The sequence below is a fragment of the Pseudochaenichthys georgianus genome, chromosome 16, assembly GCF_902827115.2.
Source record: "Pseudochaenichthys georgianus chromosome 16, fPseGeo1.2, whole genome shotgun sequence".
Lineage (NCBI taxonomy): Eukaryota > Metazoa > Chordata > Actinopteri > Perciformes > Channichthyidae > Pseudochaenichthys > Pseudochaenichthys georgianus.
In genome coordinates, this window is record NC_047518.2 from 16,529,901 (window position 1) to 16,551,113 (window position 21,213).

Consider the following 21,213-nt stretch of genomic DNA (forward strand, 5'->3'; position numbering starts at 1 on the left):
GAAAGTTCTGACACATCCAGTCATTGATTTGTTCAATGCACTTACTCAGTGTTTGAATTGGAGCATAGTCTCCTGGTGAAATTGTTACGTACATTTGTGTGTCATCCGCATAGCTATGGTAACTTATTTTGTTGTTTTTCATTATCTGAGCCAGTGGTAGCATGTAGATGTTAAAGAGAAGAGGCCCCAAGATGGAGTCTTGAGGTACCCCACATGTCATATTTGTCAACTCAGATGTGTATTTACCCATAGAAACAAAGTTGTTTCTGTCCTTTAAGTAGGATTCAAACCAATTTAGAACTGTTTCCGAAAGTCCCACACAGTTTTCTAGTCGGTCGAGTAATATGTTGTGGTCAACAGTGTCAAACGCAGCACTGAGATCTAATAATACTAACACTGAAGTTCTGCCACTGTCTGTGTTTAAGTGGATGTCATTGAAGACCTTTACAAGAGCATTCTCAGTGCTGTGGTTTGGACGAAAGCCTGACTGGAACACATCGAAACAACTATTTAAATGCAAGAAATTACTCAACTGTTGAAAAACAACTTAAAAAAGTCAAAGCGGTTAATACGAATCACATGACTGTGGAGTTATGAGTGAGATTTTTGGTTACCTGTCACACTTTATAGTATGAAGGGAAAAAGGAGGAAAGATGTTGACTGACAGAATATGCACAATGTAATTTGTCCAGTTGTGCACATAGACACTAGAGGTGTGTTCTGACAGGATGCTCCAGGATGTCATTTAGAGTCAGTTCAATTGTAAACAAAGAATCTGGAAAGGAGAGTGGGCACAATTTGATGCAAAATCATTCGGCAATCACTCGGTTAGTATCATTGACATAAAGTGGGTATGATCCTACAGCGTGTTGTTGGTCAGTGGACAATTCGTGCACGTGTTCAGCTTTGGTTGTCTGTTGACCGAGACAGTAGAGACACACAGAAAACATGAAGCAGAGAATGACATGCAACATCTGAGATCAAACCCCAGTGTAAAGACACCACAGTAATAGCCTCTAGCACCAAACAAAGTATAGTACATATTAGCGTATTAGACAATTAAAATCATGTATCAGAAGTAGGGACGGGTACCAAAAAACTTTATTAAAGGAGCCTAAAGAATACATTTTCAAAGACGTCAGTATTGATGATCTCTGTGCCGGGGCTAAACTCTGCTCTTTACTGTAATTTGCACAACATTAAAACCTTTGTGAGAATAAAGCAAATACTTTATCAATGTGCCTGATCAACAAGCACCAACAAGTAAACATTAAGGAAAAAGGAAATCTGTCTCTCATCAATATTGCTATGTTTTACACAAGCACAATATGCAAGCTAATAGCATTTACAAAAACAACTCATCCAAAAGATGTCTTTAAGTTAAGCTTAGTTTGTCACATATCTTAAAATGTGGCGCATTCTCTTGAACTTAGCTGCTATTGGAAGAATGACTCTATTGATACTGAGGAATTAATTAATCATATAGTGACTTTGCTGATGTAAACATGTAGTTAGTTTTATTAAGAATAAATACATGTTAAGTCTTCTCTCAATGCATTTTTTAAATTACATATTAAAAAAATAAATAAAATAATACATAACGAGAGTATAAATAAAGAACCATGACTATCACTGAAAAATGTTTTTTGACTAGTTTGTTTAAAGGTCACCTATTATGCTAAATCCACTTTTCCATGTCTTTTAAACATAATTAAGTGTCCCCTCTGTGTTAAGAGATTTGGAAAGGTTCAGAAAAAAAGATTGTCTCTATTTTCATCCTGATATATCTATATAAAAACCTGTCTGAAAATGAGCTGATCAGATTTTGGCCACTTTATGTCACAATGTTTTTTTGGGTTGTGCAACCATTAGCCAATAACCAACCAAGGTAACACCCCCCACCTTATCACCTGAATCTCCTCCTAGCACCATTGTGTATTCATTTAAACTAAACATCTCGCAGCAGCTCATTAGCATTTAAAGCTACAGACACTTTTGGAACAGAGCTGAAACAGAGGGGTTTATGACATGCTACAATGCACAATCTGTTTGGTTTGTCGAGCCAAACACTTCAGAGACAAGTTTTGTATATAATATATTGTTGAAAAAAAGTCACTTTAAAGGTCACCTACCATGCAATTTTAGGCAATAGCATAGGTCTCAGATATATAAAAATGTATAAAAAACATGTCTATGAATGTTTTGCTCAAAATACCTAACAGATCACCCTGCTTATGCCTGCTCATGAGGGACCCGGCAGAGACTGTCTAAAATAAATGCTGCGGTGATGAAAAGTCAAAACCACATCAAGGATTAATCGTGAAACACTATGGAGTTCAAAGGCTTTCTTTCTGGCTGGTTTACCACAAGGTGAGTTTATTTTTTATTTCCTGCTTCTTCACACATGTGCTCTCTCCAGTACTGGTTACCTCTGAGTGTTAGCGATGCTTGCTAATGTAAACAAAGACCATATTACATCCAAAACACGTCGCGCATTTATTCTGATAGCGACGTTTCTGATAGGGCCGTGATCCAATATGACGTAATTAACGTCATATCGGATGGCATATCTGGATCAGCTCGTTCTAGCCCCGTTTTCAGTGATATGCACACGGAGGAAAAGAGAGAGGGTTTATTTTCTGAGACTTTGTGAGTTCCCTGAAACGCCGGGGAGACATATAGAGTGGTGAAGTCACGCCCATCTACTTCCGGTCCATGGGACCTTATTTCGGAGAAATTATGCATTGAAGTGAATGGGGAGAGAAAGATTATCTTTCGATCCCGTTTGAATTGTGCCACGAATTACACATATGATGTTTGTCAATCTTAAAAAATCATTTCTATGTCAAAAAAGTCACAGTTTGTCGTAAAACTGTTGAAATATAAGACTATGACAAATACGCAACTAGAAAGACTACAAATCCCAGCATCGCGTAAGTGATGTCACAATTGTTTTCCTCCACTAAAATAGAGATAGCTAAGATAAGATAACTTTAACAAGATGCCTGTGTGCTTAGTACCAGGCTGTAATCATACCAGCAATGGGTCTCGTTCTTTCGCTTCCCGTCTGATGAAAGGACCAGGAGTGGCTGGATAAAGTTAGCTACCTAGCTAGTAGCAAGCACGTTAGTTAGCATTACAGTCTTAGCCTTGTCATTTTGATTAGCCTTAACATGAAGTAACTTCAAGTAACCCAAAATGTTAAACAGTAAGACTAGTAGTCATATTTCGTGAACCTTTTGAAGAGTACTGTCACACCGGGATGATCATTCTATAATACACCATTTAAGCCCGGGGGAGAAATGCTAACGCTACATTAGCACCGGCGATCTGTTCTACTTCATGCTATCTGCACAAATGGTTGACATTAAAAATTAAAAAGATCATGCAGTTCAGAGAGAATCAAAGGAAGGCAGGCAGGCAGCTTTGCATTACATTCTTCTGGACGTGTTTCATTGTGTTGATAGTGAGGGTAGTCAATCCCTTTTTTGACAAGACAGTAGTGACGGCCAACTTGGTGACGTGTGTTGTTGTGAGAGTCTGCGAGACCAGAGATGTAGTTCATTAAGCGTTTCACACAAACAAATGTGTTACTTCACAATTTTACGACACATTTTAATTTTTATTACTGGCAAAATTATCTTTTAAATATGTGTAATTCGTGGCACAATTCAAACGGGATCGAAAGATAATCTTTCTCTCTCCATTGACTTCAATACATAATTTTTCCGAAATAAGGTCCCATGGAGCTCCCCCGGAAGGGGAGGGACTTCGCCACCCTATTTATGCATTTGCATGATAGGTCCCCTTTAAGGTTGAATACAAATCCAAACACATTCTATATTTTTAATATTGAATATTTGTTGGTTGGTTTCACATCATATAGTTATAATCACTAGCAAAAAATGCAATCCTTAACCATGTTCATTTAATAAAGTAACTAATAACAGTTGGGTAAAGCGTACAATCTAGCCAGTACTTTAGTGGAAATGTCTATCTCCACCCTCATCCACCCACCATCCACCTCTTCCCAGCTCTGTGTTTGTGTTTCTAGGGGGAGCCGGCTGACCCCTGACCCCGGGCTAATGAGAGCGATAACGAGGATTAAAAGGGGGTGACTGGAAGGTGTCTGAGAGTGGGGTTTAAACAATTACATCGGGCTGCCAACATGCCTTTCTTCATGACTCAGGAAATTACAGTCTCCCTCTCTCCCCCCTCCCTCCCATACTCTTTCAGTCGGCACACAAAAGAAAGGGCTTATGGAAAATAATAAATTATCTCAAGGCCACGTTAACTTGGATGTAAATCGCCGGGCAATTATGTTTTAATAGCCCTTTAAGAGAATGAGTAATTGGACTGACACTGTTGGGGTTGATCAGACTCACCCGTCTCTCTCCCTTTGTGCCCAGTAGAAGAGAGCTCTGGGTCTGTGTGTTGGTCAGCCTCCAGGAGGACTGTATCGTAGTCACTATAACAGGGATAGAAGGGAATGGAGGGATGACCATCATCATAATGCAAAAATGTGCTTAAAGTGGATACTCTCACTACTAGCTCATTTTATGTCCATTTATGCCACATTTAAAGAGGCCCTATTATGCTTTTTGGGGTTTTCCCTTTCATGTAATGTTGTATATATGTTTTTGCTCATGTAAATGTTCTGCAAAGGATAACATCTCTGTGTTCCCTGCCTGCAACACCTCAATTGGACTCCTTTGTTTACTTCAGTAACATAGTGACATCACATGTAACACTTGCGCTGCTATTGGCTAGCGCTCCAACACATTTTACGTGATGGGCTAAGGGGCGGGACATCTCTAATCCAATCACAACAGAGCCGGCCAGCTGACCAATCAGAGCAGACTGGGCTCTGGTTTCAGACAGAGGGTGAAAAGTGGTGTTGCAGCACGATGACACGTATGAGAAAAATAAAGCGCTTTTTGAACATTAAGCATGTAAATATGTCACAGTAAAGTCACAAAATATTAATATTAACCTTAAAATGAAGATAACTGGGCCCCTTTAATTATATTAATGTTAGGGGTGTAATGCCATAGCTGTTGATTTATCGAATATACAAGACGTTTCAGGAAACAGTCTTCAATGCCACATTTTCTGTATTGTATTTATGCACATTACAGGCTTAGCTGCTCAAACAACATACAGGGAAATTATATTTCAAACATATGGAAAATGTATTATTTAACCAATTAATAAAGTAAAATGACCTGTATTTGAACCCGATGACCAAAAAGAAAGATAAAATGTAGTCTAAATAAATAGTAGAAAAAATAGTAGATTTGAAAAGTGAGTCATCTTTGTCTGCATTACAAAGTAAGACTTGTGAAACCTGATGAGAACGGATAGTTCAGCTGAATGGAAATGTGGTATGTCTCAAATGTTGTAAACCAGGTAAAACAACAATACATACGATAATTACAAATATTTGATAAATATTATCATCTCTTCCTATATCAGTGATGTATTTATATTAATGTACACGCCCATTCAATGCAGTCAGAAAAAACTGTTGAATATAATTGTATAATTAAAAGCTTTTTTGCCAACAACACGTTGGATTACTGTGATATAGACACGCATGCTTTTGTCTGATGGAGCTAGAAAGTACTGTAGAACCTTCATTACGATTATTGTCCATACACACACAAACACATTCAGAAGTAAGGATGACCATGGCCAGCCCCCTTGGACCTCTGGCCCGCACTGTGACCTGTGGATGATCAGCATGTGTCTTGGGGGGGGGAGTCAGGATCGATGAGAGAAGGAGAAAGAGATCACAACAGGCCAACCCTGGTGAGTCCGAAAAACACCAAATGAGACTGGAACAACACAAACAGCAGGGGGAGGAGGAGAGGAAAAAGCAACAAGGACAGGAAAAAGGAGAACATAGTGATAGAGATCTGGGGCTAGACAGAGTCTGACACACTAGAGGGAAATAATCAAAATCCTCGGCAGGATGTCGGACCATACATACAAACAAGCAAATGGTGGGATGAACCTATATTTATCTCCTCTACTTTCATCCATTGAGGAAGACAAACGTGGTAAGAAATTGATCAGATGAGCATCTGTTAGGCTTGGCAACAGTCACAAGTCTGCAGAGACGGTTTTTAAACCCCATTTTTCAATCCCATCTCCATTACTGTCATCGCTGTACGGGCACTTAAAGGACTGTTCCACAGCAAACAAAGAAAAGGGGAGCTGTATGCAAATGCAGCCTCCTGCACATTGTTAGAAGTTCCTTTAAGATAGAGGTTCTGTAATTCTACAGTAAGTGCTTGGCAAGGACGGTTTTGTGCAGTGAGTCTCTGCATGATGGAGTAAAAAATACAATGTTTTTCTTTCCTTTGATCATACCTCCACTTATATAAAAAATAAATGTCTCTCTGTATATAATATACACAATCCTTAGTAGATGTCCTTCACAGAATCAGGGCAACTGATGTGTGTTAGTTGTTAATGTTAATTGTTAATGTTTAATTATCATGTTAGTTAAAAATCTGGACGGCATTATGTTTCTTACAAAACATATTTGCTGTTGCAAATTATAGGTAAACAATGTTAATATTTAGGAGATAAGGATGGAATTTGGCATCTTTTATTAAAAAAAAAACTTTGAATGAAAGGTTATTTTTTGTAGAACTTTCCCTATATCGAAATTAACCCTACCATTACTTGTGAACTCACAGTCTTCTACATCTTGTGTTCCTATAGAGATCTAGTGATGTGGATGTATCTCTCCAAGTGTGTAACTGTGTCTCTGTGTATCCCATCTTGTCTGTGTTCCTCACAGAGGCTCTTTTATTCCCTCCTCAGCGGCCCCGTCACCCATGTCGCCGAGGGACAAGGAGAACGTGGCGTTTTCCCTGGATCAAAAATTTACGAGCAATTAAAAGTGGGCCGACGCCCGGCATCCATCAGCCCTGCGTGCTGCTGCCAGGCTGGGTGAGGGGGACTCACCGTAAACCACAGGCTATATACTTTTATATCTGTTTTCCCTCCAAAGAGGGAAGGTTATGACAAAATTATGCTTTACTGTCCCAGGTTTCTGGCGCGATGTAGACATCCTTTACGGAACAGGCTCGTTGGAGGTCAGAGCCCCTTGAAAGGAGGCAGGGATAGAGAAATGTGTATGTGTAAAAGTATGTGTTTATGTTGGGTGACAGAAGCCTTTAACACAATAGGAATAACATAGTATCTGCTCTTCTGGTCGATCAGCTACCGAGGGAAGAGTGACCTAATTACTCTGTTGTTTATTACAGCAGAGCTCTGATTTATTTCCCCACGCTGACGCATTTTCAACACTCTTCTTCAATAAAGGCAGCATTTTTTTGTATCTAAATACACACACACATGCACAATGATCCATTGCGACACACCTAATACACAAAAAAGCATGCAAACCCTCATACATCAGCGCAGTCACTCTTTCACTTCTCCCCGGCTCCTCGTGACAGGCCCAGACTCATTTGCATGCTTAATTGTGTTGTAATGTACTTTTAATTTGAAAATGGAGGCAATTAATTATTTTGATATGGAACAAAATGCCGCAAATGTAAACATTCTAATAGTTCTCTGTGAGCTGGGTATCATTTTTCAAAAGAGGGATTGAATCTTATCTCATTTCTTAATGCCATACAAGTTTTTGCAAGATATCGTTTTACCACTCATGCATTCTCCTTGATTTCCACTTTGTCTTTGCAGAGAGGGCAGAGTTTCTTTGATCTACTCCGCCGCTGTTATTTTCTATCTAAATCTCCCACAGGATAATTACTGTAGTTTCACCTATGCTATCAGAAGAGATTACATTAAATTAAGCCTGTTTGGACATCCTGCTTCTTCTCTGTACGTCATCCCTCCGGTACAACTCCAGACTTTCTATTTCTGGGTCAGGGAGGCTTCAAGTGGAGATGTGAATCGTGGATAAAAAAAGAAAGAAGATTTTTCCTCCGTCAACCATGTGATCAATAGGTGTCAGTGTTCAAAGGATAGCAAGCATCGCTGCAGGAGAGACGAAGAGGGGAGGGGGAGATCCATTTGTGCAGGCCCTGGAAAAAACTGACACTCTCGCTCCCTCACGATAATAAACTCACCACGGAGAGGAGAGGATGGATGCGTGTTATTTTTCCCCCCTTTTTCACCCATTTCCATCACCTTTCCCCCCCTCATTCCCTTTTTCTGCTCTCACACACACAGATTTCCTGTCCTCTTATATCTCTAAACCCCCCACCCAACCACAACCCCTCACCCCTATCTCTTTCCCCCTTTTTGATTCTCCCGAGGGAGCTCGCTGACATCACAGCCGGCCTGGCAACAGCCTATAAATTATGAGTGACAAGTCTTTGGACCAATAAAAGCACCGCCATATTTCATGCACAGTAAATCTGATTGCAGATTGCTCTGGCGTGTGGCGGTTGACATGTTTATTGTCGTCATGGCGGAGGGAGCTGAGCGTGTTATGGGTGAGGGGGGGGGGCGCTCCCCAACATCACAGTTTCTAAAGCTCCCGTTCCATATGGAGGTCACACAGATGGGAACTCTGGGATGCGGGGGACCCCTTGCACCCATCCCACAGCCCCCCAAATCCCCAAATACACACACCCATTTACATTCACACACATCAATGCCAACTCACCAACATCTATGGCATTATGTTCCTTCATCTTTTACAAAGCCATGCTTCTCTGACTGCAACCATGTGGCCTCAATCCCAACACGCTCCCTGTGGTATAAGAGGTTATACTTAATATCTTCATTACATTTTCTTATCTAAAGTGTAATTATGTTACTTTTGAAGGAAGCCATTCTTCTTCTTCCTCATACATTCTTTTTTAAATCATGCATTAAACGCTGTTGCTCATTCTGTAGGTAAATGCTAGATGTGTTGCTCACCAGTTTGCGCACGTGTGCAGAGTTTTCAAAGAATGATATGGCTCTCTTTTGGTTGCAGATCAATTCTCTGGCCTTCTTCACTGCAGAATGTACCAGTGTAGGGGATTTTTAAATAACTGTCATAGTGTTCAAAACGGCTGTGATATCATATTCAACACGTCATCCTGAAAGCTTCAAACGGAGGAATGTCTGCACTCCACAAATAGTATGGTGAAGTGTACTAGCATTTTCTTATATATGGGTAGAGCATTATCGCTTGAGACCACAGTCTAACGATGCATTTTACACAAACATGGAAATTAAGACATGGACACATATTTTACTTCCACTTCCAAAACCCATATACAGCATTACAAAACATGTTGCAAGTCCTTAAATACTCCAAGTCAAAGGGAAGACAATGGAAGGTCCCAAAGGTCACATACAAATGCATTAAAGTGGCCCTTTTATACTTTCTTGGGTTCTCCCTTTCCTGTAGTGTTTATATATTGGTTTTTGTGTATGTAAAGGTGGAGAGGGAGTTTCTCTCTCACACACTCCCCCCCTGCCTGAAACTTCTCCATTGGACTCCGTTACAGCTTTACATAGTGACATCACTAAGTAACAATTGCGCTTCTATTGGTTAGCGCTCCAACACATTGATAGGCTAAGTGGCGGGACACCTCTAAGAGGTTGACCAATCACAACATAGCCGGCCAGCTACCCAATCAGAGCAGACCAATGGCTCTGGTTTCAGACAGAGGGCGAAAAGAGGTGCTGCAGCACAGGCAGTATGAGAAAAATAAAGAGCTTTCTGAACATTAAAGCATGGAGACTTGTCACAGTAGAGACACGACACACACATATTAACCTTGAAATGAACATAACATCCTCTTTAAAGAATGTGCCGGTTAAATTGGAGAAGATGTAATTTGTTTGCAATGTCTGTTTGCATGCCGTTCAAGACGCAGTGCATTGAGCCATTTTACCTGCAACAAACTCATAAGTCATACCCCTGCAGAATCCAGAGAAATAGAACTTAGTTTCCACTATAGCTAATAAGCATTAAGTGTTATCTTCAATTGTCCTAAACATGGATCCTCTCATTACAGATATCACATCTTTAATGTATTGTAACAACCTCATTGATGTGAAGTGACCCTGTGCTCATTGCACCAGTCCAGTCCATCCTTCCTTGCCCATGCAATAAACCATTCTTCATAATTAGGGTGGCCGCTGCAGTATGATCTGGGCATTACGAGTCCTCAGCCGCAGCCCCTAAATGGACAGATTTCAACAAACGCCCGCTGGTGTGATCGGCATCATTATATTTTAATTAATCCATTCTTCTCTCAGCAACACAGTAATTACAATCTATTTGACTACACAGCATGCTGCGAATAGAGGGGATGGAGGAGAGAAGCAGGAAGGCTGAAACAGGGAACAGAAAGAGAGGTGTTGACAGTGAGTTCGAGCCAGGATGGGGAGAGGAAATGTTAAGGTGAGTGAGACAGAGAGCAGAGGAAAAACATCACAAATGCTATGACTGATTACCGATATGTCATCGCCCGGCTGACATTGTAAAAGCATTGTAAAAGCATTGTAAAAGCGTTTATACGATGTCTGGAGGAGCATGGGGCTCACTCGCACTCTCCCTCCCTCCACAGATGCATGCTTCATACAGTCACAGGGAGAAGCTCCATTTCCTCCAGCCTCGGTGTGTATAAATCAGAGCAGGTGCAGACACTCAGACACGCTGTGGGTGTGATAATAACATTAGAGGATTACGATGACACTCCTCCCCGGACAAGATCACCTGTCTCAACTGTCATAAAACAGATGCTTTTTGTGGTTGAAGCGCTTTATACGAGGAGAGTGTTCGCATTAAAGTTGTGCACGTGGCAAATATAGCAGTAAACAAGTGGAAGATGACACTACCAGTGTGATCATCGAGGATTGTTTACTGGAATAAACTTAGTACAAGTAACACCTCAGTTTGATACATAAAACTGCTATTATTTTAGACAAGCCGCTAAGGTAACACACGGAAAAAACATCTATAAAACACCCGAAATGTTCAATATTATCACAATCTACAGTGGTTTGTTTATGTAGCATTCAGAGGCTTATACATATTCAATCTTATAAAAGAAGTGAAGAGATAAAGAGACACTTTATTATGCCTTTTGTGTTTTCCCCTTTCCTAAAGTGTGTTTTATAGGTTTTAGTGCGTGTACATGGAAGGTTTCTCATTTCTCTAATTGGCGCGTCGCGATGAAAGCAGTTAATCGAATAATATCCAGGGGATGCATGCAGAGCTGTCATTGGCTGAGATCAGTCCGGCCGTGCATCACGACTCTTTGAAACATCACTGTTGCCGGAAATACATCCGCGGAGGACCCATCAGTGTCTCCTTGGTTAGAGCTCCTCCAGAGAGCCTCCTCGATGCTCGATCCTCGATGTGCATTTAGAGAAATTAGATGTCCTTCAACATGGCGCGCTGAAATCCATTTCCGGGTCACGACCGCAGGACCGAGGAGGGGGAATTAGAGAATTGAGAAACCTTCATGCTCTGCAAAGCCTAACATACCAAAGTTCTCTCCAGAGGGACTTTCTCTCCAACACACACTCCCCCCCCGCCTGACACGCCGCCATTGGATTCCTTTGCACGTGATATGCTAAGGGACAGGGCATCGCTAAGCGTTTGGCCAATCACAACAGAGGATGAAAAAAGGTGCTGCAGCAAAGGCAGTATCAGGAAAATAAAGGCCTTTTTGAAAGCATGTAAACCTATCACAGCAGAGGCACAGAAAAACAATCTGAACTCTGAAAATGTACCCCTTTAAAAAAATCTCACTATAAAACCATTTGACTCTAGTATGCAGCCTATTTAAAGGTTTTTATATCAATATTAGTGTAACATTTATGTTCCTCAATGTCTTTAAAGATGAGTTAAGAGCAGGAGTAGTAATAAGAGATAGACAAGAAGATTGTTTAACTTACCAAAAGAGACTAGAAAAAGGGGTAAGCAGCTAGCCTGGCAAATTACCATGTGCCACACGAAGTCTTTTGTGGTTGCCAGGAAACCATACAGGTGTTGCTGCTTGGCCAAGGAATAGTTTGAATGGATTGAACATATGAGATATTCCGAGTTTTAAAGGAGCTGGTTGTTGAATCATTGTGTTTTTGGAGAGAGTCAGGCCAGCTTTTTTCAAAATCTTATGCTAAGCTAAACTGTTACTGTCTGTAACCTTATATTTACTCTTCAGATATAAGACTTATATCATCTAAATCTTAAGTAACTCTGTGACTCTGTGAAAACGCAACAAAACAAAACAAAAATTCCAAAATATCGAACTATTACTTAAAAAGTGCACAACCATGATTGTCTAATGTCTCTTAGATAGCCATAGCAATGACTAATCATGGGTTTCAGCTTAGCATGGTAGATCACTTTCCTTTTAAAGAACAAAAAGTGATCTTGTTAAGGGAAATGTTTACATATGTCCTCAGTTATTGTATGTATGAGAGATTGTGTCTATTCTGTACTATAGGGATGTAATATTGTTATTGTACCACTGTGAGGCACTGTAGTGTTACGTGCTACGTAAGGACCAGGCTTGCGTCATGTAAATGAGGGTGTGTTCCACCTGATGCACGTGTACACAGTGTTCTTCTAAGTCAGCTCGGCTGAGCGAAGGGATCACCTGAGAAGCATAGGAATAAATCATGCTCAAGGGCTAAACAGTTCATCGTCTCCGTCTCCACTATTTATCTCCGAGTGCAGCGTATGAAGAAGCTGCCATCCTAAACCTTAACAGATCTGTCTATTGATTAGTTCAGTTTACATGTCAGTCTCACTTATGCTGCGTTCACACCGGATGCAATGCGATTTTTGGGGGCGGCGCGATTACATGTAAAGTCAATGCAGAGATGCGGACAGACGCGAATTCGCTCTGACGGCGCGCATGAAGCGGTTGATGCGAATGCCGGGGCGCGATTGAGGCGATTGGAGGGGGCCGCTCGACCGCTCAACCGCTCGAGTTAAAAAATGTCGCGATCTCGCGGTAGCCAATCAGCGGTGAGGATCTCAGCCTGCTGTCACTGACGTTGAACCAGAAAAACAACATCAGCCGTTAGCTGTTAGCACTCAGAGCTCACAGCTCCTCATATCTGTTCAGAAACTAGACACAAGTTAAACAAGTACAAACCACAGACTGTCTGTGTCATGGCGAATACAGTCACTGGTTTATCTATGTCTGTATGCCGTTGTTGTGAGTGTGGCCGGAGCATATACAACGTTAGCTTAGCCTGGTCGATCTGATCTCCATTCAGAAAACACGCATTTTAATAGGTTTTTCGCCTGCCGTCTGTCTGCAGGCTTGTCAAAGCATTAATTCATGGTTTTACTAACCGATATCAGTATGTTGTTACTTCAGCATCATTTTGAAACGTGTATTACAATTAAATAATGGTCAAATATGTTCATTTTGTTGTAGTTGTAGCCCCCAAGCCAGCGTGTCTTGTTTGAATGATGCGAGTAAACACAGCTGACAGCCGCAGTGAAACTCGAGCATTTAGAGCAAGAGCGCATCAGAGCAAAGTGAATATTCGCATCGCGCACGGTGTGTTAGACGCAGCATTAGAAGGTGGAAAGAATGTTGGCTGAATGCTAGGAAAGTAACCCCAAAAATCATACCCAATATGTGTGTTAAAAAATATGTGATGTAGCACAGTACCTATGGTGAACATGGTATCCTGCCGCGTTGATGTTCCAGCCAGGCTCTTTGGGGACGGGGATCTGTGCTGTGTTGGCGATCAGATGCTGAACATCCCTCCACGTCAGCTCAGGACTGGGGCAGGAGACATAAAACACAGAAATCATCAAACACACCGTTCCTTTGGCCCTTGTTCTACACCGCGTGAAACCACGGAGGAAACACTTCAACACTGCGTGATGCTCTGAAAAGAAAGCAGCAAGGAGCCCAACGTTGGTTCTAGTCTTGTACAGAAACAGGATGGAGGAGTTTATTATGGGGCTTACAGCACATTCTATCAGTTATCCTCATACTGTATTACCTCTAAGGTTTATTGATACAGAAACTGCAGCGATGAGACAATGCCATGCCTTTTTACAGCAAGTCCTCTAGACATAAAAGCACCTGTTTGAGTCAAGCTCACGGTTTTAATAATGGGGTCACTGAAAAACAGTGAATCCAACAAAGAATATTTGAGATGTAACAAAAGAGCCCAGAGAGTCGAATGCAGAAAAAAGTATTCTTTTTAATCCCAGGCAGGGGAATTCTAATAGAGCGGACTCAAGTGTCATGTCAAGCAATATACTAATGGAATCCAATTAAGACCTTTAAACTGCGCCGAGAGCTGGAGGATATTAGCTCAGTTTTCTACAACAAAAGACCAAAGGGCCGTCAACGAGGGCTTTTGCGGGATATAAAAAGCATAAAGGAAATTGGGTTTTTCTGCTTTATCCACTCATTATTGTTCCTTTAAAAAAAAAAAAAAATGAGTTGAATGGAGTATGAGAAAACCGCTTTGCCACCTGTTCTGAATAGCCTTCTCTCATTCGGAGATGAAATACCTCCACTGTTTGCGTAACATCTGTAGACGGACAGTACGGTACAGAATAAAGGTAATTAAAGACTATCGTTAATGACATAACTGCAATACATCACGAACGTCTGATCACGTTCATTAAGGTATACCTTTAAGGGTTTGCACAAATATCTATGTAAAGAAAATCTCCACAAACGACTAAATCACAAGTAGCCTCTTCATTATTGTGCTGTTGGGTGTCTCAGGAAATATCAGGCACAGATATACACAGATGTATTCCATTCACGTATCGGAAAAAAAACGAAGCAGAACAAAAGCGAGGAGAGAAGCTTTCATTAACGGCATAAAACAAAACCCCGGCAAGCAGCGAGAGCAGGCAGCTAAAACAACATGATAGGAATAATACCAGTAAGACTAATAATAGACGGATAGAGCGAAACAAAACACAACGCACAAACAATTACTTTAAGCTTTGATTTCAAAGGGATTGTAGTGTGTGTGTGTGTGTGTGTGTGTGTGTGTGTGTGTGTGTGTGTGTGTGTGTGTTGGGGGGGAATAGGCTTTGTACTCATGAACTGTTGCCGCTCACTGCATGCGCTGTGTGTATGAGTGTGTATTATATATTAACGGCAGCAGCGTGATTCTGTTATGTGCAACCCCCCCATCTCCATCATCAGCACCACCACCATCACCCCTCTGGTGGAATCAGAGAAACCCCCGCGGCCTTGGCTGGTTTGCATAAAGCAAACAAAATTAAATTTGCTTTGCTAAATCAAAGCATGTATGGTATTCCAAGCAGCTCTCTCTGGGACAAATTACTTCAAACGGCGTCCTTTGTATCATAACAGAATAAAAAAAATCAGCCCAATCAGCGGCTCTCCAAAACCCTCGACTCGGGAATTAATTATTGAACCGAGGGCGTTTCTCTCTCCTAGCAGTCCGCGACACAGATCTATTTATTTTGGAAAGGTCGTTTTGCTCTTAAAAACACAGCGCTGCCTGAGAACCCAGTTTACCGCTATCTCTCTTCCTGCCTCTGTGTTTGCACTCCTCTTTGCTGCACAGACCCTGCAGGGACATGGGAATAGGTTTAGGCCACGAAATTAATCTAAGGAAAAAAACAACGACCAGCATCCATCGTGGTGCTGGCTAAACTGAAGTATTGCTTATGCTGTAATGGACTTTAGATGAACTGAGCTGTTCACTGGTGAGGAGGTGGCACTTTATTCCTCTGCGCTTTGTAACAATAGTGGACCATGTGTTTTCTCCTCCTCTTGGTTGTGTTTGGCTGCAGGAAAACACAAAACTACTATCTATGGATTATGATATGCAGCTCATGTAGAACAAATAAAAGCTAAGCAAAGGATCCTTTCAGACAATTCCCAGGGTTAATTTGTGTTTCTTCTAACTGTTATCCGCCTAATTAGTTGCTACATGCAGTGATTCACTTAAATATAAACCTTTCATAATTTTTAGAATATAAAAAGGCTTTATTGTACACTGGTGACCTGCTAGCTACTGTAGCAAGGAACATGATTCTGCTAAAAAATGAATCCAGCTGATGATCAAACAAACGTTTCAATATCTCACAAAAATACCAATTTGAGAGAAATGTATGGCCAAATTGATAGTCAAGTTTCTTTAAGCCAATTTTGATCAATTTTAGGGATAACATGTGCATGCATTCAAAAAACAGAGCACTATTTATTTCCTAAAGCAAGATAAATATGTACCAAAACATTTATCGACCATGCACTGTTCAGTTTCAAAGCTGTTGAACTGTCCGTGCTGTCTCATGGTCATCAAACACTTGAATAGAGAGCCCTTCTTAATAGTATTGTTAATGAACATGCTTTTCCTATTTTCAAAACGTGTGCAATGAAAATAGCCTTTTCCCTCAAAGGTCAGCAAGTACAATATTTGGGTTTCATCTCATCTCATCACCCACTGACCACATTGATTTAATAAAAAATAACATTCATGTTATTTCAACATCAGTTACATTTTACAATGTGTCGTCACTTTAGCCTTCACATCTCAGGTAGTCTTTCCTTTAATTTGACTCAAGCTAACACCATGACGTAATAATGATGTTACCACATTGATAACAAATAAATAATTCTCAGATAAAATAAAAAATAATTAACGATAACCAGATGGATAATCTAAAAGGATCACCTACAGTAGTAAGAAGTAAGCATCACAAAACCTTAGACACATATCCACCTTATCTAATTTAAAGAATACGCTAGGAATGTGAGCACTTTTTATGTGTGTCATTCCAATACTTAGATTACATAGTTATACATCTGGTATGTGATAAGTTTGAAAGTTAGAGCCATAACCTTTTTGATGCTAGCAACCAGCAACATGTTGCCATTTGTACAGTAGTTATACTTTAGCCTGCAAACCTGAGTAAGTCTTTCCTTTGATTTGGCTCAAGCTAACACCATGACGTCATCATGAATGTCAAAACTATTCTCTACTCCAGTGTAAAAGTCTGTTGGTTATACTATACTGTATTTGCTAATTGACTTACTTAGTTTACGATTTGGAACACAGCCACTGACATTCAACCCATGCAAGACATACCACTACAACGTTAAACCTCTGAAGGATTGACAGCAATACAGAAGAAAAACGACATCCCTGTTCCAAAGACAATAAAATGAAAGCATGTTGTCCAGCACACCCATGACCCCGGCCGGGCTGGGGCTGGCAGCACATTGGGGCCGGGTGCACTGATATACGAGCCTCCTCCAGACCCTCGCCAAGGCTCACAAAGCAGCACAGCAGCCGTCACAGTGAGCACACAACTGTTTACAAATCCCCAGTTAATAGGATCAGGCCTCATTGACTGGGCCGCTCCGATGTGTCTGATGTAATCTATTAGCTGTATGATAGTCAGTGTCTCAGTCCAATCGATAACCCTGGGCCTATTGCTCCACTGTGGACTGTTACTCCTCTTTAGTGCTGCTTAGAATGCAGGCTTAGTGACTATAAAGTGTGTGTGTGTGTGTGTGTGTGTGTGTGTGTGTGTGTGTGTGTGTGTGTGTGTGTGTGTGTGTGTGTGTGTGTGTGTGTGTGTGTGTGTGTGTGTGTGTGTGTGTGTGTGTGTGTGTGTGTGTGTGTGTGTGTTCAAAGATTTGCAAACATCTAGTTGTCTGTGTGTCACTTCGTGCACTTTTGTAGTGTTTGTATTTGTATACAGTGGCTCATAAGAAACACACGTGTGGGCAAAATACTACTTCATTATGTACTGGTAATCATAAAAAATACACTGTAGCTGATGCTTAGGCAGATGCTAATCCTGCAACACTTTAATGCATGAATGCATGTGGGGATTGCGTGTCGGTGTGTGTGTGTGTTGTATAATTATGTTGACATTTGTAATAACTGCGCACCTATACACCGGTGTATTACTGTACAATGCTGCGTATGTGTGTATTAACAGGGCTTTACATTAGACGGCAAGTGCATGTTTGTGCGTGTGCGTGTGTGTGTGTGTGCAGTGTGTGTCGGAGTGTGTCTGTAGCTGGTGTAACTGGGTTTCCAATTAAGTTGAACCACAGGCCGGATCAATGCTAGTCCTCTGTGTGCAGGAATGAGCAGCCCTGGGCCCTCGGAGCATGCCCACGAATAATTTATCACTCGCACTCGGCCCAGGCAGAGAGGAGGAGGAGGAGGAGGACGACGAGGAGGAGACAGGGAGCGCAAGGACAAAGTGTCCAGCCCAGGGGAGAGAAACGCAAAAGATGGGCAATGGAGGGGACAGAAAGATGAAGGGGTGGAAAAGAGGGAGAGATCAGGACTCGGAGGAAAACACTGTCAGCTCCCGATCATTTAGAAGCATCACACTCCACATTTCTTTTCTGGTAAACAACCATCGAAAATGAAATTCTGCAGGGAGCACAGACCACATAATCCTTTGATTCGATATACTGTGTGTTTGCAAATGCTGTACGATGAACATATGTAACACAGGATCAGTCGGCTTTGCAGTAATTGCCTTTTGCAAATCAGATATCATCCAGTCAATGTTGTCCATTTCTAGTTTCATGTGAGGTTCTTTTGATTTGATTTGTTTATGTCAGTATTCATCAATGCTATTACAGAGATTTGAATTGGTTGAATATATATATTTTTTCTTAGTGTACAAATCAGTTTAAGTGGAGCATTATAACTAGTCTGTATGGAAGGAACCAATATTATAGGGAACCCTCCAAACCCCTGTTTGTCAATGCCCTTTAAAATGACACGGAAGCTTTTTTTGAGCTGATGCTACCATTTCCAGGGAGACATTATTAGCAAATGCCTTCCTCAACCATAGAAAAACCACTGCTAAAAAGAAATGCTTCTTATTTTGTGACAATGCTTTGGTTAAGGTTTGGTGTAACTTTGCTATTGTCACGATTCTCATGTTATGTCACGTTTGTAGTTTTGTCTGTGTTGGTGTTTTTCTTGTCTTTGGGTTTCCTGTTTTATTGTGTAAAGTGTTCACCCCCGTTTCCTGCCTGTCTGCTTTCTGTCTGTTTCCCTCCCTGATTACCCGATTGTGTTCACCTGTTGTCCTTGTGTTTCTCCTCCCCTGTCCAGCTGTGTCTTGTTCTGTGATTACCCTTCTGTGTATTTAGTCTAGTCTTCCCCTGTGTTCCATGTCGGTTCATTGTTTCCCCTCCCTGTTATTCCACGGTCTGTGTTCCTTGTGCTGCTTTGGATATTTTGGATTCTGCCTTGTTTTTGCCACAGCTTTATTATTTAATAAAGCTCGCTTTTCGCTATTCTGCATTTGAGTCCTACCTGCTTCACCCATTCGTAACAGAATGAACCGACCACATTTGGACTCAGCAGATTTTAATGTTTTGGCCCCACAGGCGGAATGTCTTGGGTATTCTCTGGAGTACATTTTTTACACCTGGAAGAACGCCTCATCTAGACGGGGTAAAGAGGCTGCTTTGAAGGAGGCACGCCGGGAGGTTGCTCGCAAGCCCTGGCTCAGGAGCTTGTTGCCTGAGTGGCTACAAACCTTTACAAGTAGCCCTGAAGAATTATCACAAGCTTATAACCCTTTCCTGGGATCCGACTACTGTCCTGTTGAAGGTCCACAGAGTCTCCAAAAAGCCTCTAGTGCCCCTTTCACACCAGCGCCTTTTCAGCTCCGGCTCGGTGCTAGAGCCTGAAATCGCCGGGTTTTCCTGTTCACACCGGAGCTGCGCCGGCTCTTAGCTCCGTAATCCGCTTCATTTCCAGCTCCAAAAAAGTGTCGGTCCAGAGGCAAGAGCTTTGGAGCTAAGAGGTGACGTCGCTTACGTCTCTCTTACGTCGAGGCGTGCAGGAAACTAAAGCCACCTCCCCTGAACATGGGTCGACTGTTATGCCTGCCTACAAGCAGTAGTGCCTATAAACACACTTTATAAAGTCAGGCAACACTAACCAGGCTTCGTGTGATTCTGTTTATTTGTGCCTTACTTTGACCATCCGTTCACTGTTATCGATCATTGTGGAGAGAGGCAGACGTGTTGTTTTGTATTATTGCAGCTATCGGATGCAAGTAGTCAGTTTAGCTTCGGTTGCTATGCCAACATCACCCGTTTGATACCAGAGAAACTTTCATAACAGCGTTGTGATGCCAAACAGTGTCAATTCAGACTGACACACATTCACTTAGGCTAAGGGGAACTGGGGATATGCATCAGCTGCTTGTGTGAGTCGGACAGTGAATACTTTAGAGCGGCCGCTGCAGTGTGAGCTAACCGGGAGCTAACGGGAGAATAAACTCCCGTGGAAGAGCAGCCAATACTGCAGCGGTCGGTAAACGCTGCAGAAACACATTAATAAACAATGAACCACGGCACTCTGGAGAAAAGTATAAGGTTGGAGAAGTCGTTATTCAATTTATTCTGGCTTCGTGTGATTAAAAGCAACACGATCATCGACCCGACGCTGTTGTTGTTGTTGTTGTGAGCTGCCGTTGGGGGGCAAATCAGCGATGTAAACGGTGACGTCATGACGCAGCAAGGGCAGCTCTGGGGCGCCAGTGGGCGGTGTGCACAGAGCGGGAGCTGAAAAGGGAAACTGGAGCTGAACCAGAAAAGCTCCCGCTCGGAGCTAGAAACTGAAAAGCGCTGGTGTGAAAGCCGCATAGGAGACGCAGGGCCAGGATTCCAGCCCGTGCTCCAACAGCCATGATCCCGGCTTCAGTTCCGGTTTCCACAGCCATGGATCCATGCACCAGTACCGGCCCGCAGAGCTATGTTTCCTTGCTCGATTACCTGGCCCACACAGCCATGGTCCAGGCCTCTGTTCCGGTTCCAGCGGCTCCAGTTCCAACCTCAGACCTTTTCTCAGGAACCCGTCTGGCGTTTGGAGGTCCACGGAGCCTCCAAAAGGTCTCTGGAAGATGCAAGGCCAGGATTCCAGCCAGGATTCCAGCCCGTACTCCAGCGGCTCCGGCTCCAGTGCCGGTCCCAGCAGCCATGGTTCCGGCCCCAGTTCTGGCCCCAGCGGCCATGGTTCCGGCCCTGGTTCCGGCCTCAGCAACCATGGTTACAGCCCCAGTTCTGGCCCCAGCAGCCATGGTTCCGGGCCCAGTCCTGGTCCCAGCTGCCATAGTCCCTTCCCTAGTCCCTCCTCAGGTCACTTTCCTAGTCCCTTCTCTAGTCACTTCTCAAGTCCCTTCCCAAGTCCCTTCCCGAGTCCCTTCCCAAGTCCCTTCTCTAGTCCCTTCTCCAGTTCCCTCTTGAGTCCCCT

At 42.2% G+C, this 21,213-nt stretch overlaps 1 protein-coding gene across 1 annotated transcript in view; it reads right to left on the reverse strand.

Moving 5' to 3' along the window:
* The window catches only part of LOC117461051 (proprotein convertase subtilisin/kexin type 4-like), a 249,012-nt gene that overhangs the window by 56,582 nt on the left and 171,217 nt on the right, over positions 1–21,213 (reverse strand). The window contains exon 13 of the mRNA XM_071205815.1: positions 13,629–13,742. Coding sequence (XP_071061916.1) covers positions 13,629–13,742 — 114 coding nt within the window. The remainder of the gene's footprint in view (positions 1–13,628; positions 13,743–21,213) is intronic.